Source organism: Gracilinanus agilis, chromosome 3 (assembly GCF_016433145.1).
Source record: "Gracilinanus agilis isolate LMUSP501 chromosome 3, AgileGrace, whole genome shotgun sequence".
Classification (NCBI taxonomy): domain Eukaryota; kingdom Metazoa; phylum Chordata; class Mammalia; order Didelphimorphia; family Didelphidae; genus Gracilinanus; species Gracilinanus agilis.
In genome coordinates this window covers 88,419,571-88,436,648 of record NC_058132.1, presented here as the reverse complement: position 1 = coordinate 88,436,648, position 17,078 = coordinate 88,419,571, and the positions used below count along the sequence as shown (strand labels likewise).

Genomic DNA, 17,078 nt, shown 5'->3' with positions numbered 1-17,078 from the left:
GTGTTTAACTGAAGTTGGCTTTGGAAAACGTACTTCTCAGCCTCAAAAAAGGCAAAAACAAAATAATAGAATAATTCATTTGGAGGATCTCAGAATCCTGAAAAGTGGCCTCTAACTAGAAGAAATAAAAGCTATCTTGTAATCCTGTTGCTGTATTGACCAACCTACATACACTTTGTTTTTACTATATAATTGTGCCTTTCAAAATGTAGCACAAAATTTTGTCTTTGGCCTTATTATGACAGAGAACAGTGGAACAATTAATTACATTCACTCATCTTCAAGGTTCTAGATCTAACTTTTCAGACTTTGTCACTCTGCTTCAACTGCTATCTCACCCTGAAACCTCTTTTTATAATCTTAATCCTTTTGACACTTTTATGAGGTCCTTCTAAGGCTCCATTTTAGGGATGTGCCTAGGGCAAAAAAACTCTTTTCCTCTTTCTGATATAGTACTGACTTTCTGGTCTTGGCATCCATGCTTCAGCTATCATCTAAACATGAATTTTTTTTTCTTTTGGTCTTTCCAACTAGAATGTAAGCTACTTGAGGGCAGGTATTATATTTCTCTTTCCTCATTATTTTATTCTCCATGCTTAGCGCAGTGTTGTACACACAGTAAGCGTTACTGACATTTTCTCTGGTCTATGATTTGAAATCTTCACCTTTTCCCTTTTGGAAAACTGAGACAGGATTTGCTATCTCCAGTACTGAGAATTTTTTCTCATTCACCATGATTCATCAGAAATCAGCAATAGTGGCTCAGCAAGGAGATCTCTAAATTCTCCTCAGAACCCAAAGAGCTAGATGGCACATATACTTTCCTAGGAATCTGGATGAAACCAGTTCAAGTCCTGCCTTTGATCACTGCTAGTTGTATAACTGAACAAATCACTTGAACTCTCTGTGCCTCATTATTTATCTGTAAAATGAGGGTATTGAACTTTAAAACCTTAATAATCCCTTCTAACTGTAAATCTATGATCTAACATTTTAATTTAATTTAAATCAATTAATTTAATCATAATTTAAATCTAATGATTTAAATTCAATGAAGGCAATGAGGTTTGCTCTTCCTATCTCTCACTTAGTTTAGGTTTCAATTTCCTATTAACCATATTAGTTCTATCCTTCCCATTCAGAATAACTCTCCTTAGAAGAGAAAAAAATCAAAAGTAAAAGGGAAATTAAGTTTTTTAGTATTCTCTGTGTTGGATATTATCACCATCCCATCCAACTCCATAGGAAGCCCTACTCTATCTTCTTTGATCTTTCCCATTTCCCCAAGATAGCTCTGAAAGTTCTTTTGGTTGTTTCAGAATATTTATACCCAGTTTCAGGTATTTAATGTGCTTAATGTACATTCTTATAGGACACTGACACCCTTTATTGTTCAACCATTGTCACATGTTCTTCTTTCCATCTTTTCTTAAAATTTTGAACAATTTGATTTAACTTTCAGTTTTAAATTACAATTCCAAAGGATTTATGATGGAAAATTCTATCCCATATTTTTGAAAACTACAAAATCTTTTTAAAAAATCAAAATATAGTATTTAGTGACATTCAAGTATATCTTCATTGGTCACTTTTCTTCCTTTTTAAAATCATTTGTGATTGAATCACTGGAAGTTTTTTCTTAGGTTTTACATCCTTCTTTATCTGCCTTCTCTTGTAGAATCTTTTGGGTAAGGTTACTGACATCTGAGCACTGCTGCAAGGACAGATAATTGTTCTCATTAACTCTCCCTGAAACAACAAGCTGTCCAAGAAGATGATGATAATTTTTTTACTTCTGAATTTCTAATATTCATTGTGACCTAAACTCCAGATAGGGTCTCAGATCTTAAGTTGACTTCTTTTCTTCTGAACACTTTGAAATCCACAGTCCTCCTGTTTTATGAATACATATGATTATAGCTAGAATCTACCTCTCTCTTGGTCCACAACTCTTAAGATGAAATGACCACTGACTTCCAAAGTTCTCATCATTCATTCTTCACCATGCAATTTTTTTAAGTTGAAAGCAGGCCCATAATAGCTTTCTTTTCTGATCTTCTACTTTCTGAAGAGTGAAATTATTAGAAAGACAACAGTAGGAATTTTTTGGCTAGCAATATTTCATATACCAGCAATTCCCAGTGATATCGGTGAGTCTATATCTACCTGCTCTTGGCAAGATATCTAGCTTGACTGTGTTTCTTTGCCATTCTCTGTTCATTGGTATATAAATATCTGATCTCACAAATATCAATTCCCTACCACTGCTACCTGTGAATTACTAGGAATCTCCAGTGCTATTTTCTCTCTAAGTCAAAAGTTCTTTACTTGGACTGTATGAATCTGGGTTTTTGTTAAAATTTTGATAACTCCATTTCAATATAATTGGTTTTCTTTTTAAACCTATTCATTTTATTCATTTAAAAATGTTATACTGAGAAGGAACACATAGGCTCCAGTGGACTGACAAAGGGGTCCAAGATAAAAAGAAGAAAAGCCCATACTCTAAGCAATATATCCTTTTCTCTGTAATCTGATTTTTAGTTCCATCTAGGATCTTTCTTCTACTCCTTTTCTCTTTTTCAGTTGGAACTGAAAGGATGGCATCACCTCAAAACTAATCTTTCAGAAATTGAACAAGGTAAGTTGCAGGACTATGGGCAGTGGTAAGAGTTAAGTCCAGCTCAGTTAGTACCAGGATGGAGAGGAATAGGTATATCAGTTCGTAGAACATAGATTTTGTCTGAATGATAACCAGGATTATGGTATTGTCCAAGAAGGAGATCATGTATAGGCAGTAGAACAGGCTAGAGATCCAAATATGCCTGGCTTTCAAACATAAAATGCCCCTAAAGATGAAGCAGAAGGGCACTTCAGAGATGTGAGTGATGACAATCATAACAAATAGATGAACCACTAGGTCCAATTTTTTCTACAATAACATAATATTGATCTTAATTTTTATGAAAATTATTTACTCTGTGATTTTTTTACTTACAAAATAATCTATGATAGGGACAGAATTCTAAAATTTGGGGTAGATTTATATATCCTTCCTCTCTCTTTCCCCAATACATATGAAATAAATAATCATACCTACAGAAATGGTTAGCCAGGGGGCAGCTGGATGGCCCAATGGATTGAAAGCTAGCCCTAGAGGTGGGAGTTCCTAGGTTCAAATCTGGCTTCAGACACTTCTGACTGTGTGACCCTGGGCAAGTCACTTAACCCCCTTAACACTCTTCTACCTTAGAACCAATACATAGTATAGATTCTAAGGTGGAAGATAAGGGTTTTAAAAAATGGTTACCAATAACTTGTGCCACAAAATGATAACCTTTTATCAGGTTCAAAGTTTTTCACTCATCAATCAACTGAAAGGAGTAGAAGACAACACATATGTCAGATGGGACTAAAGAAAGTAGTTGGAGACCTAACTTTTGAAATAAAAAGAGATAGAGTTTTTTGTTATATAACTGTTATTAAAGATATCTATCAATGCCTTCGATAAATGCATAGATGGCATGGTCATCAAACTTGAAGAGAAGGCATAGTTGAAATATATGATTAACAATCTGTTTAAAAGGAATTAGAATTTAAAGTGAAATTAAATGAATAAATGTCATATTTAATTTCAAGTAATAAATTGAAAAATATAATATTTTTGTTAGATGGATGTTCATCTTTAAAATAATAAAAATCTGGGGATATTGGTTGACAACAAGTTCAATATTTATCAAAAAGGGTAATGTTAATCAAGAAAGGAAATGTGATACTAATAGAGAATTAATATGTTGGTCTTCATTATATGAATAAAATTAAGATGTAAGGAAGTGATTATTACTATAACGAAGACTATTTAGATCACATGGAATATGTGGGCACCACATTTCAGGAAACAGTTTGAGGAACTGGAGAATCACAGGGACAAAGCAACCTTAAAACTATATAATAAGTTTAACTGGAAAAAAAACTAGGGATTTTTATCAGAGAAAAAAATACCAAAAAAAAGGGAGAAAGAAGGATAAATGATATGATAAATCATTTAAATGGTCTTTATATGGAGTAGGAGGGGAATTACACTTTCTGTTTGAACCCAAAAGACAAAAAAGAAACAATAAGTAGAAATTCTTTTATTTTTTAATTAGGAACATTTATTTAACTAATTAATTTAGAATATTTTTACATGGTTACAAGATTCATGTTCTTTCCCTCCCTTCCCCCTCCCCCATGGTTGCACGATTCCACTGGATTTTACATGTATAACATCAATATCAAGACCTATTTCCATATTATTGATACTTGCACTAGGGTGCTTATTTAGAGTCTATATCCCCAATCATATCCCCAACAACCCATGTGGTCAGGCAGTTGTTTTTCTTCTGTGTTTCTACTTCTAGAGTTCTTCCTCTGAATGTGATTAGTGTTCTTTCAATGAGTAGAAATTTTAAAGAGAAAACAGTCCATTGCCCCCAAAAAAAAACTTCTCAGCAAATAAAAATGTCCAAAATTCTAATATGCTTCCTAGAGCATTAAATTCTGCTTCACTTGGGGTCCTTAGACAAAGTAATTATTACTTCTTACTAAGTATATTGTAGAGGGAATTTTTAAAGATATGAATTGGAATAATAACAACAATAACAACATTATTTATGTAGAATTTACTACTACACTAAATACTTTAAAATTATTCTCTCCTTTGACCCTCACAAGAATCAACACCACTAGGTGGTGACAAAAATCTTCTGATTTGAAATTCTGCCACTCTACTTAACCAGTTATATTCTTTGAGGCCATTTAATTGTATTCTAATTTGACACAAAATTAGTATGAAAGGAATTTTCAAATGCTTTATTTAACTCTCTGAGCAGTGTCAAGTGACAGCAAATAGAATGCTAGACTTGGATTCAGAAATCCTGAGTCTAAATACTAACCTAGAATTACTACTGTACATATGTGGTTATTAGAAAATTACTTTAAGTAAATATCTGCCCTACTCGGGGAAGGAGATTATCTAATGCTCCTTTGATCTCTGCATGAATTCCATTAAATGTGACTATCAGTGTCCATTCAATCTCTCATATGGACAGAAGGAAATGCTGACTTAACACCATTTCCACATTTGGGAGGTGAGTGGAGGTGAACAATTTCAGAAGATGGAGGGCATTTTTTTTTCCTAATTTGTTACTGAAGTTTCTCCACTATCCAAAGTATTTCCATTTGGATTCTCTCTTCCCTCTTTTCTCCAAGATAGCAATGGATAGCCACAAATTGCATGTTTTATTTCATACATTCAGAATATAGGAATGTACTTAGTGATCCCTAAGTTAAGTCCAAGATAATGCCAGGAGAGTCTTTGCAGGGACTGTATGAGTTTGGAGAGGAATGGATAGCTGAATCAGACCCATCGCAGGTTCCATAACATTTAATTCCTTGAAATCCATATGGAGTGAGTTGTACCACAGAACAGAGACTAAGCCCTGAATCTGTGCAAAGAGAACTTGCGGAAAATACCATTCCTGATCTGTTTGGTCTTAACACTATAGATGACTGGATTCATGAATGGGGGAAAGAGGAAATGCACATAACTCATAGTGATGTGGACCACATGGGGGGCATGTTTCCCAAATCTGTGGATGAGGGACAGACCAATCACTGTGACATAGAAAACCAACACACAGCAAATGTGAGAGATGCAGGTGTTCAGGGCTTTGTTCCGCTCCTCTCCAGAGGCAATGCTCATAACTGTTTTCAAAATTAGTATATAAGAAAAAAGAATGATCAGAGAGTCGCCGAAAAAGAAAAATGAAAGTAGAATCACAGGATAGATGACATTGAAAGTGATATCTGCACAAGCAAGTTTGATGACATCCTGATGAAGGCAGAAAGCATGAGAGAGGACGTGGGAACGACAGTAAGGAAACCAATATAGTGGAATGATTGTAGGTGCCACGGAGATGAAACCTCTCAGAAATGCTCCAACCCCAATTTTCACCACTCTGGAATTAGTAAGGATAGATCTATATCTTAGGGGGTTGCGGATGGCAATGAAGCGGTCATAGGCCATGGCAAGCAAGACCCCCGACTCCACAAAAGAGAGTGAATGGATGAAGTAGGCCTGGGAGAAGCAGATGCCATGGCCAATCTCCCTCTCATCCAACCACAGGACCCTCAGCACTGTGGGCATTGTGTTAAGGGTCACCAGAAGGTCTGTGCCTGCCAGCATGGCCAGGAAGTAGTACATGGGCTCATGGAGATTGTTGTCCTCCTTGATGAGAAACAGCAGTGTGCCATTGCCAAGAATCACAGAGAAGTATACAATGAAGAAGAGGATGGAGATCCAGTGATGAACTGACTCCAGGCCTGGGAATCCAGTCAGAAGGAAGGGAGATAAGCTGTTATTAGACCACATTGTGGTGTATGAATAAACAAAAGTTACTGAATCCTGTCTAGGTCCTTTTCAGGGTATGGTTGTTTAAGCTTCTAGAAGTAAAATGCAAGATTTCAGAATGTAGCTTGAACTTGGAAGAAGTGTTGAAGGAAATAACTCCATGACTCTGTACTTCGATTCCTGATGTTAACAGAATTCCTCAGCTTCAGACTCTGGTGGGTACCATTTTCCCATCATCTCATCATTTGGCTGACATGCTTTTCTAATTAGTTGGTTCATGGCTCCCAATATATATACCCAGTTGTTCAGATTGTCTCAGGAACATGGGTCACTCTTTTTTTTTCATTATCTCTCTGTCATTCACATTTGCAATATGCTCTCAGACCTACATGGATGAAGAAAACCATTAAATCCCTATAGACCATACAAGATAAAGACAATTTACCATTTTTGCTACGACATCATAGGACCAAAGGTTTAGAACTTGTAGCACAATTATCCCAATGTACTCATTCTACAAATAAGGAAATTGAGACTCATTGGGTTTAAATGACTTTTTCAAAGTCACCTAGATTGTAAGTGGCCAAGCCAGGATCATGTCCTCTGACTCAGATGGACAACCACATCCAATTTGGGGAACAATTCATTTCTCATTTTCCCCTTCAGTTTAGATGGAGTTTTAACTTTTTTTCTTCTTTTTGTGATATAGATCATTTCAGAAGTCTGGTTAAACCTATGGATCCCTTCTCAAAATAATGGATAAAAATCTACATAGAACTTCAAAGTAAATAAATTATATTGAAATATAATTATTAAAATATTCTTAAGTTCTCAGACTATAAGTGAAGAACTACCAGGCTAGATAAAATTCCACATCACTAGCCTCACTCCCCATGTTTTCTTAACTCTTTTTCTTTCAACCTGTCATCTCTCCTGGCTCCTACATGGCACTCACCTTCTCTTTCTTAACTACCCCACTCATTGTTCTCTCTCTGACTTCCTCTCACTTCAGAAACTTTACTTCTGCTTCCTTGTTGTTGGGTAGGTTTCATCACTTCCTGGGTGAAAATCTATGCCTCTAGTAGAGAGGAAGAGATGATCCCTTTCAGTCTTGACCCTTATGATTGCCCAAGTCCCATCCGGGTACAGGGAGACTTATGAATCAACATCATATTCTCATGACAATGCAAGTTACCTACCTTTCTGGTGTAGCAGACCTTTAACAATCAGACCCTACTAGACCTCAGAGAATACATCTATTACCTATTCAGGTAAACTCAAAGAATCATCCAATTAAAGAGCTATAAGGTAATTCATAAATCACCTATGGGAGGACAGAAAGATTTTCTGTACAACATAATCATCCATATTTGCCTTAAATGCATCTGGTCTTGCCTTAAATATCACTATTTACAAAGGCACTCATTATATTTTAAGGTAAATCTATTTAATAAATTATTATTCTTTCCCCAGTATAAAAATTAAATATGCATCTTGGGAGCACATTGCTACTTTTTCTACCATTTTTGGTCAAATAGAACTACTCTAATCCTTCCTCTCCATGATAGCTCTTCAAAGGTTTCTAGATAGTTACCTTATCTTCCCTAAATTTTCTTTTTTTTAGGTTAAACATCTTCAATCCTCTGACTGATTCTCATATATCATGGATTCAATATCTTTTAGCATCATGTTTGCTCTCCTTTGACAGTTCCATGGGTAATCGATGCCATTCCTAAAATGGAGTGCCTACAACTGGACACAGTGCTCCAGATGTGATATGACTCGGACAGTGGACAATAATATCATTAGTTCCTCCTCCCTCTCCTGGACGCTTGCACTCTTTAATAATCATACTAGCTTTCTGAATTATCAGTTCCCACTGTGGACACTTCTGAAGCTGTCATCTTTCAAAACACCATGATCTTTTTTAAAAAATACTTCTTAATTTTTATTGCAAAATTGATTTGGTCAGCCCAATTTTAAGATATTATATTTATTCTTATTAAATTTCATCTCATCCAATGTTTTAGTCACCTGGCTTTCCTAGAGTTGTGGAGAACTTAGGCACCAGCAATGGAAATAATACTTCATTGAAAGTGAGATTCAGCAAGGTGGCACAATGAATAGAGCACTAGACCAAGAGTCTTATGAGTTTCAAACCAGCCTCATATCTTTACTAGCTGCAGGATGTGGATAAGTAATTTAACCTCTGTCTGTCTCACTGTTGTTTTCTGTAGAGTTAACAATAACACCTACATTCTATGGTTGTCTTGAGGATAAAATGAGATAATATTTGCAAAGTGCTTTGTAAACCTTAGCATCCTTCACTCTATGACTAGGGATTTGTAGCACAGTTTTTCATATTCCCTCTCTGTATGCTCTGTATGCTCACAGAAGATCACTTCTTCTCCTTTTGCCTCCCACTTTCCTCCTTCATCTTAGCCTCCTCATTTTCTCTTTCTCCCTCCCTCCAGATGGAATAGTAGCAGCTCTGCTGAGAATCACTCACCCACCAGCCCAAACCTGGGCACGAGGTAAGAAGCTCAACAACACATTTTTGTATTGCAGCTTAAGAATTACAAACCACATACTTTACAATATTCTTTTGTGTTCAGTAGTACATGTGTTATGTCATTTCTATAAAGTAGAAACCTGAAATTCAAGAGAGGTTAAATGATTTGCCTAAAGTCACAGAGGAGCAAAATGAGGAACTAAGAACTTTACCAGTTATTTGGACTAAATTAAATCTCTGTCCACTGATATCTACTCTCTTATGCCTCAGGCTAAGAAAGCTTATATGACTAAACAAACATTCCAGAATATTATACTCAACATCTTAGTTTTTATATTGGGAAACTGAGGCCTAGGGCAGGAAAAGGAATTAACCAAAGTCATTCTTGAGACCTGCCCCCTCCATAAACCTAGCTTGGATAGCTTCTCATCCATTCTGTCCCACCTCTAAGCTGATGATATTTACAGACCTACTGACTTTGGATCAGCCCCAAAATGTTATAAAAGTGTTATAATCAAACTTATCACACTGGCAGACACATAGCATGAGGCAACCATGCTTTCCTTTCTGGAACTTTGAGTCCATCAGGGGCCTAATTATGTCTAGAATCCTAAACATGGTGATGGAGAGGCCCTGGAGGGTTCTGGAGGCCCCTGGAAGATAATCTATTGGAAATAGGGGAAATATCAGAGGTGAATTTTAGAGATCATACTAGGAAAGAGAAATGGAGAGACAAGAATACTATTTAGGATAACGTAAATCCTATTGCCTTTACAACTCACAGAAACCTCACCTTTCTATCCATTCTCTCCCAAAACCTTGGTTTTCAACTATCCTTCCTATAATGAATGTAGCTTCTTTGCCTCATGCAAGAGGAAAAAGTGACTTTAAGATAAACCATCTTCAGTTATCCAAGGCAGCATATTCTTCACTATGAAAGTACTTGAATATCGAACTGCCTGGTATCTCTCAATGGTTAGCTGGGGGATAAGCTCTTTCTTAATCAGACAACTTAAAAATTTGGAAGGAAACTTAAAAATCAATACATCCAATATTTTTATTACAGAGATGAGGAAACTGAATCAAAGAGAAGGATACAAACACATAGCTATGACCCCATGGCAGCTGTGGCCCTCTAAATTGGGGACTTACTACTCAAAGTTCTTAATTCCAGATAAAGGGCTTCTCCAATCCATGTTACTTCCCTTTTCAGATTTCAGGGTGACACAGGGAATCACACCCGAAATGCCTTCACTTCTTCTGAACTCCCATTGTCTCCAGCTCATCAATGACAATGCCAAAATATTAGAATGGAGGTAGGAAGTCACTGTGACCTGGCTGAGCTTTCGATTTGCAGGCTGTTGTCTCTGATTCTGCTTGGAATTCCATCTGACATCAGGGTATTTATGCTGTAGACTGGCTCCCTAGAGCCCTTTCTTCATCCAAGACATTTGGCTCTTGGTCAAACTCTCTTTAGTTTTCCTCCCTAAGTCCCTAATTTCATCCTCTGCAAGGATCTGGGTCCCTCGAGACAACCAGTGAGAATCTCCAAGCCTCTTCCCTTTGGGGAAGAAGAAGGATTAGCTGTAAAATTAACTTCCCTAGAGCAAAGAGAGGCACTTTGCTAAAGAAAAAGTCTTGAATTTGGAAATAGGACAACTGGATTTGAATTATGGCTCCAATTCATCCAGATATGACACCCTGGTCAATTCATTTCATCTCTCTAAGTCTAGGTTCCCTCTTCTGCAACGTGAAGGTAATAATGTTTGTTTTACTAGCCTCGGAGATTCTTATGAAGAAAGCCCTTGCAAACTTGTAAGTCCTATGGAAATATGAAATGCTCCTCCAAAATCTTTGGAGTCTCCCTCCTATTTTCCAAATAAACTATTGATTCCTTGGTCTACCATTTAAGTCTCTTCATAATCTATTCCCACTTTATCCTTCTAATTTGTTTTCTACTATTCAGCTATCATGAATATTATATTACAGCTTGAGTGTTCTTTTCAATATTTCCACAATGGGAAGTGTATGCATATATATGTACATATATGTGTGTGTTTATGTACATATCTATGTATCTGCATGTGTAAATATGTTTACACACATGCTTACACACAGAGATGCTCTTTGTGAATTTACTCATGCTCTTCATGATTAGATAGTTGAGTACCATAACAGATAGAGTGGGACCATGATCCAGGAATTTCAATTGTTTTTAAGTCATTTTTTAGTTGTGTTTAACTCTTGGTGACACCATTTGGGGTCTGTTTTCTTGGCAAGGATAATAGAGTGGCTTCTTGTTTCCATCTCCTACTCATTTCACAAATGAAGAAATGGAAGCAAATGGTTTAATGGCTTGTTGAAGGACACACGGCTAGTAACTATCTGAGGCCAGATGAATGCAGAATATGAGTCTTCCTGACTTTGGGTCCAGGACTTTAAACACTAGACCACGTAGAAGCTTAGATTCCAGAAAACCTTAATTCAAATGTAATCACAGAGACTTAATAGCTGTGTGATCCTACGCAAGTCCCTTTTCTCATTACTGCCTCAGATTTCTTATCAATAAAAAGGGCGCAATAATTGCACCTACCTCCTGATGTTGTTGTGTGGATCAAATGAGATAGCAAATGTAAAACCTTCCAGTATTATATAAATAATTATTATCATCATTATCCACACTGCCTAGACTTTCCTATTCTACCCTTCCTTCTAGTTCACCTGCATCTTGCTTAAGTCTCACCTTCTCCTGGAAGATTGCTATAGTGACTTACCCAGATTTATTGTCATTTAAATGGTAAGTAAGTAGGGAAGCATGTACTCAAGCTCAGGGTGTCCCAGGGTGCTCTGCAGTGACCTTAGTCAGTAATGGACATTTCCCCAAACACATCCTATTGAAGTTTTATTTTGCTTTTCTTTAAAGCACTTTTCAGAACGTTATCCACATCCAGAGAAAGAACTGTGGGAGTATAAACACAGAAGAAAAACAACTTCTTGACCACATGGGTCGATGGGGATATGATTGGGGATGTAGCTCTAAACGATCACCCTAATGCAAATATTAATAATCTAGAAATAGATCTTGATCAATGATGTGTAAAGCCCAGTGGAATTGCACATTAGCTATGGAAGGGGGTGGAATGAGGGGAGGGAAAGAATATGAATCATGTAACCTTGGAAAATTTTTCATAATTAATCAGTAAAATAAAAATAAATTTAAAGAAAGATTTCTTTGGAAGGAAAGGAATTATAACTACTTCTGAAAAAGTGATATAAAAACAAAAGATATCAATAAAAATATAAATCTAAAAAAAAAGGAAAAATAAAGCATTTTTCATTCATCATTATGTATTATGGTCAGTGGATGTTTTTGTCTGCCTTAGCCCTCAGATCAACTATGTAAACAAAGTTATTCTCTGGAAGTAAGACATGAAGAAGACTCATATTTGATAGTAATATGGATTTATTGCCAGGGTTTGCAGGGTAATTCAGACTTTCAGCAGAGCAGGTACATTCTAGAAGGTGGGAGAATGTCTTATCAGCAGTCATCTTAGCATAATTACTCATAGTTGTTGCTTGCCTCCTTGAAGGCATCCTGTGGTCTTGGCAACTGAATTAATTGGATGGAAGGAAATAAGGATGAAAATAAACATTTATTTAGCACCCATCATGCATTATGGAACTTTATCATTATGTCAGTTGATCTATACAACAACCCTGCACTATTATTATCACCATTTTATAGTTGAGGCAACTAAGGCAGACAGAGCCTAAATGTCTTGCTCAGGGTTATGCAATTAGTGTTTGAAGTCAGACTTGAATTCAGGTTTTCCAAGCTGAAAGGACTTGTCTTTTTCTGGGTATTGAAAGGCTTTATTCCCCTCAGTAGGCTTTAATGGAAAAAGTTTCAGTAGTGCTCTCATGGGACACTAGGTCTTTTTATCTTTCCTTTCATCTAAGATAGCCTCATGCCAGGCACTGACCACTCTCAGTGCTACCTAAGAGGCTAACTGCTCTTGGCAAGATACCTCACTGACTGTGTTTCTTTGCCATTCTTTGTGCATTGATATATGAACACAGGCTCCATCAAGTCCATGTGATCACTGGAGAAATTAAACTAAAATTCTCTGTTAGAATTCTATGTTGTAAAGTCAAGAATAAAATCAATGTTAATGACCAATTAGTAAATATGTTTTTAGAGTCTAGAGGAATATGGGTCAAGGTGAAACACAGGGCTAGTCAAAATGTTTTCCAAGAAATCAAAAACAATAAGTAAAAAAAATTTAGATTATTCTTGTGGAAAACTCAGAAAGGTATTGTCTGGACAATCATAAATTTGTATGGTTCCAGAACTTCTTAAATTGCCGGATGAAATGAATAGTCATTAATCATTTGAAATGATCTTGAAAGGAGATAGCCAATGGAGTTACCTCAGGAATTCAAGTTACATTGAATGTTATAAAATATTTTTATCAGTAACTTTAATAGAGGTATAGATGACATGCTTATCAATGATGTCAAGTTGAAAGAGATAACTAACAACATGTTAAAAAGAATGTCAGGTTGAAATTAAATGAAAGAGATAATATATTTGATTTCAAAAAATAAACCTACAGCTATAATGTTAATGGCAGTTTATCTTTAAAATAACAAAGATCTGGGGCTATTGGCTGACAAAAAGTTAAATCTGTATAATCAAGGTAATGCCAGTCAAGAAATGAAATGAGATACTGTGAGAGCTAATATATTAGGCTTCATTAAGAAAGGAATGAAATTATGGAATAAGGAAGATTTTTGTATAAACATGATCTACCCTATTCAGACCACCTCAGGAGTATGTGAACATCACTTTTCAGGAAATACTTTGATTGACTGGAAAATAACCAGGACAACACAACCTTAAGTCATCTTCATAAGACATTTGGTTGAAAAAGCTAGGGATTTTTATCTGAGACAAAAAAAAATAAGAATGAAGGAAGAGGGGAAGAATAATAGCTTTTTTTAAATATTAGGTCATTTGGAGAAGGAAGGAATTAAAATTTCTCTTTTACCATAAAAAGCAAAACAAAAACAATGAATGGAACTTGGGTAAAACTTCTTAACAATTAAAATTGTCCAAAATTGTAATGTATTTCCTAGAGGGGCCCTGAATTCCCCTTCACTTGTACTCTAAGCAAGGCAATTATTTCTACTTAACAAGTATATTGTATATGATTTTTTCAGGTAATAATTATAATAACAACAGCAAAATCATCACTAAGAACATTAATATTTATACAGTATAAACTATGTGTCATGCATCATGCTAAGCACATAAAAATTATTATCTCATTTCACTCTCACAACAACCCTGTGACCTAGGTACAATTATTATCCTAATAAGATCAGGGTTTCCTAACATGCGGTCCATAGACCTCTTCCCCTCAAATTCTGGTTTTGGGAGATTTAAGGTGGTCTAAGAATTTGGATGGGAAAATGTATCTTTATTTTTATTATCCTCTAACTGAAATTTGTCATTTCATCAAATTATATATTAAAAACAACAACTATAACATGATTCTGTGAAGGTAACCAAAAGCTTCACCAGATTACCACTTGGGTCCACAATACAAAACAGGCTAAGAAACCCTGCACTGGAGGGTGACAGAATTCTCCTTCAAATTTGATATTTTGTGATTCTATCCCTTTACTTTGGGACCAATTATTGCATTGTTCAAATCCACCTAAATGTAATCCAACCAAGTGTAATCCATTTAATTGTAATCCAAAATAGCATGAAAGAAATTGCAAATACTTCGTTTAATTATATGAGATGTGCCAAAACATAATGGATAGAATACTGGACTTGGATCCAGAAGTCCTAAGTTCAGATACCAACTTAGAATTACTACTGTATATGTGAGATTATTGTAAAAATGACTTGAGTAAAGATCTGCCCCACCTAGGGATGGAGATTATATGATTCTGTCTTGACCCTATACATGAATTCTGTTAAATTTCATCATCTATACCCATTCCATCTCTCTTATGGACACAAGGAAATGCTCAGATAGCACCATTTCAATATATGGGAAATTAATGGAAGTGTGTAGGAGGCACAATTTGGGAGAATGGGAGAGTCTTATCTTCTCATTGTCACCCAGGTTGCTCCATTATCCAAAGTATTTACACTTGGATCCTTTGCTCCCTTCTTCCTCCCAGATATCAATTGATTAGACATTAGGAACCTAAATTCACAAATAGTATGTTTTATTTCATGCATTCAGAATGCTGTAAAGGATTTAGTGATTCCTAAATTAAGTTTAAGATGATGCCTAGAGAGTCTTTACAGTGACTGTGTAATCAGAGGGAAATGGATAACTGGGTCAGACCCACTGCAGGTTCCACAATATTTGATTCACAGAACTCCATGTCCAAAGGGTTGTACCACAGAACAAAGACTAAGCCCTGAATCTGTGCAGAGAGAACTTGCGGAGGATGCCATTCCTGATCTGTTTGGTCTTAATACTATAGATGATTGGGTTCATGAATGGGGGGAAAAGAAAATAGATGTAACTCATAGTGATGTGGACCACATGGGGGGCATGTTTCCCAAATCTGTGGATGAGGGACAGACCAATCACTGTGACATAGAAAACCAAGACACAGCAAATGTGAGAGATGCAGGTGTTCAGGGCTTTGTTCCGTTCCTCTCCAGAGGCAATGCTCATAACTGTTTTCAAAATTAGCAAATAGGAGAAAAGAATGATCAGAGAATCCCCAAAAAAGATAAATGAAACCAGAACCATAGGATAAATGCGATTGAAAGTGACATCTGCACAGGCCAATTTGATGACATCCTGATGAAGGCAGAAAGCATGAGAGAGGACATGGGAATGGCAGTAAGGGAAAAAATGTAGTGGGACAATTGGGGGTACCACAGAGATGAAGCCTCTCAGAAATGCTCCAACCCCAATTTTCACCACTCTGGAATTAGTAAGGATAGATCTATATCTTAGGGGGTTGCGGATGGCAATGAAGCGGTCATAGGCCATGGCAAGCAAGACTCCCGACTCCACAAAAGAGAGTGAATGGATGAAGTAGGCCTGGGAGAAGCAGATGCCATGGCCAATCTCCCTCTCATCCAACCACAGGACCCTCAGCACTGTGGGCATTGTGTTAAGGGTCACCAGAAGGTCTGTGCCTGCCAGCATGGCCAGGAAGTAGTACATGGGCTCATGGAGATTGTTGTCCTCCTTGATGAGAAACAGCAGTGTGCCATTGCCAAGAATCACAGAAAAGTACACGACAAAGACAGGGATGGAGATCCAGTGATGTACTGACTCCAGGCCTGGGAATCCAGTCAGAAGGAAGGGAGATAAGCTGTTATTAGACCACATGATGATGTATGGGTCTAAGATTTACTGGAGATTATTTAATAAATAAGAGTCAATGGAGTCTGTTTAGGAATACACAGGGTGTCAGTTCTACACAGGGTGAGGATGTTTAAGCTTCCAAAAGAAAAAGAGCAAAAATTTCAGATTATGGCTTGATCTTGGATGAATAATTAGAGGGAATGATTCCATGACTCTCTCTATACTTTGGCTCCTCAATGTTAGCAGAATTCCTCAGCTTCAGATCTGATGGGTGCCATTTCTCCCATCATCTCATCATTTCCCTGTCTGTTCTTTGCAGTTCCTCTGCTAATGGAACTGACTTTGCCTTTCTGATTAATTGTAGTCCATGGCTCCTAATACATGTATCCAATTATACTTTTTGTCTCAGGAACATAGGTCTCTTTTCTTTTTTTTTCATTTTCTCCTTGTATATCATGTTAGTAGCATGATCTCAGACCTGCATGGGTGAGGGAAATTATTAAATCACTACAGACCATCCAAGATAAAGACAATATAACTGTTAGACTAAAAGGTCATAGAATTTGTAGCACAGTTCTTCCAATCCACTCATTTTACAAATAAGGAAAATGAGACCCAGGAGGGTTAAGTGACTTGCTCAAAGTCACCCAGATTGTAAGAGGAGAAGCCAAAATTAAAGATCCTCCACTTCAGATGGATAATTATGTCTAACTTGGGAACAATTCACTTTTCATTTTCTCCTTCATTCTAGATGGTTTAGATTTTTCTTTTCATGGTGTGGATCAGCTTTTAAGTCTAGTTAAGCTCATAGGCCTTTTCT

General features: G+C 36.5%; 2 protein-coding genes across 2 annotated transcripts; both read right to left on the bottom strand.

Annotated features, from left to right (window-relative positions):
• Positions 1–5,473: 5,473 nt before the first annotated feature.
• On the bottom strand, positions 5,474–6,412 carry LOC123238688 (olfactory receptor 51B5-like). The gene has a single exon (XM_044665895.1). It carries the CDS (start codon positions 6,410–6,412, stop codon positions 5,474–5,476), a length of 939 nt encoding a protein of 312 aa, XP_044521830.1.
• An 8,931-nt stretch (positions 6,413–15,343) lies between these two features.
• LOC123238686 (olfactory receptor 51B5-like) lies at positions 15,344–16,282 on the bottom strand. The gene has a single exon (XM_044665894.1). It carries the CDS (start codon positions 16,280–16,282, stop codon positions 15,344–15,346), a length of 939 nt encoding a protein of 312 aa, XP_044521829.1.
• Positions 16,283–17,078: the final 796 nt, after the last annotated feature.

What these genes read in the sequence shown, in the direction of transcription:
- LOC123238686 (XM_044665894.1), bottom strand. Translation starts at nt 16,282, where the DNA reads ATGTGGTCTAATAACAGCTTATCTCCCTTCCTTCTGACTGGATTCCCA.
- LOC123238688 (XM_044665895.1), bottom strand. Translation starts at nt 6,412, where the DNA reads ATGTGGTCTAATAACAGCTTATCTCCCTTCCTTCTGACTGGATTCCCA.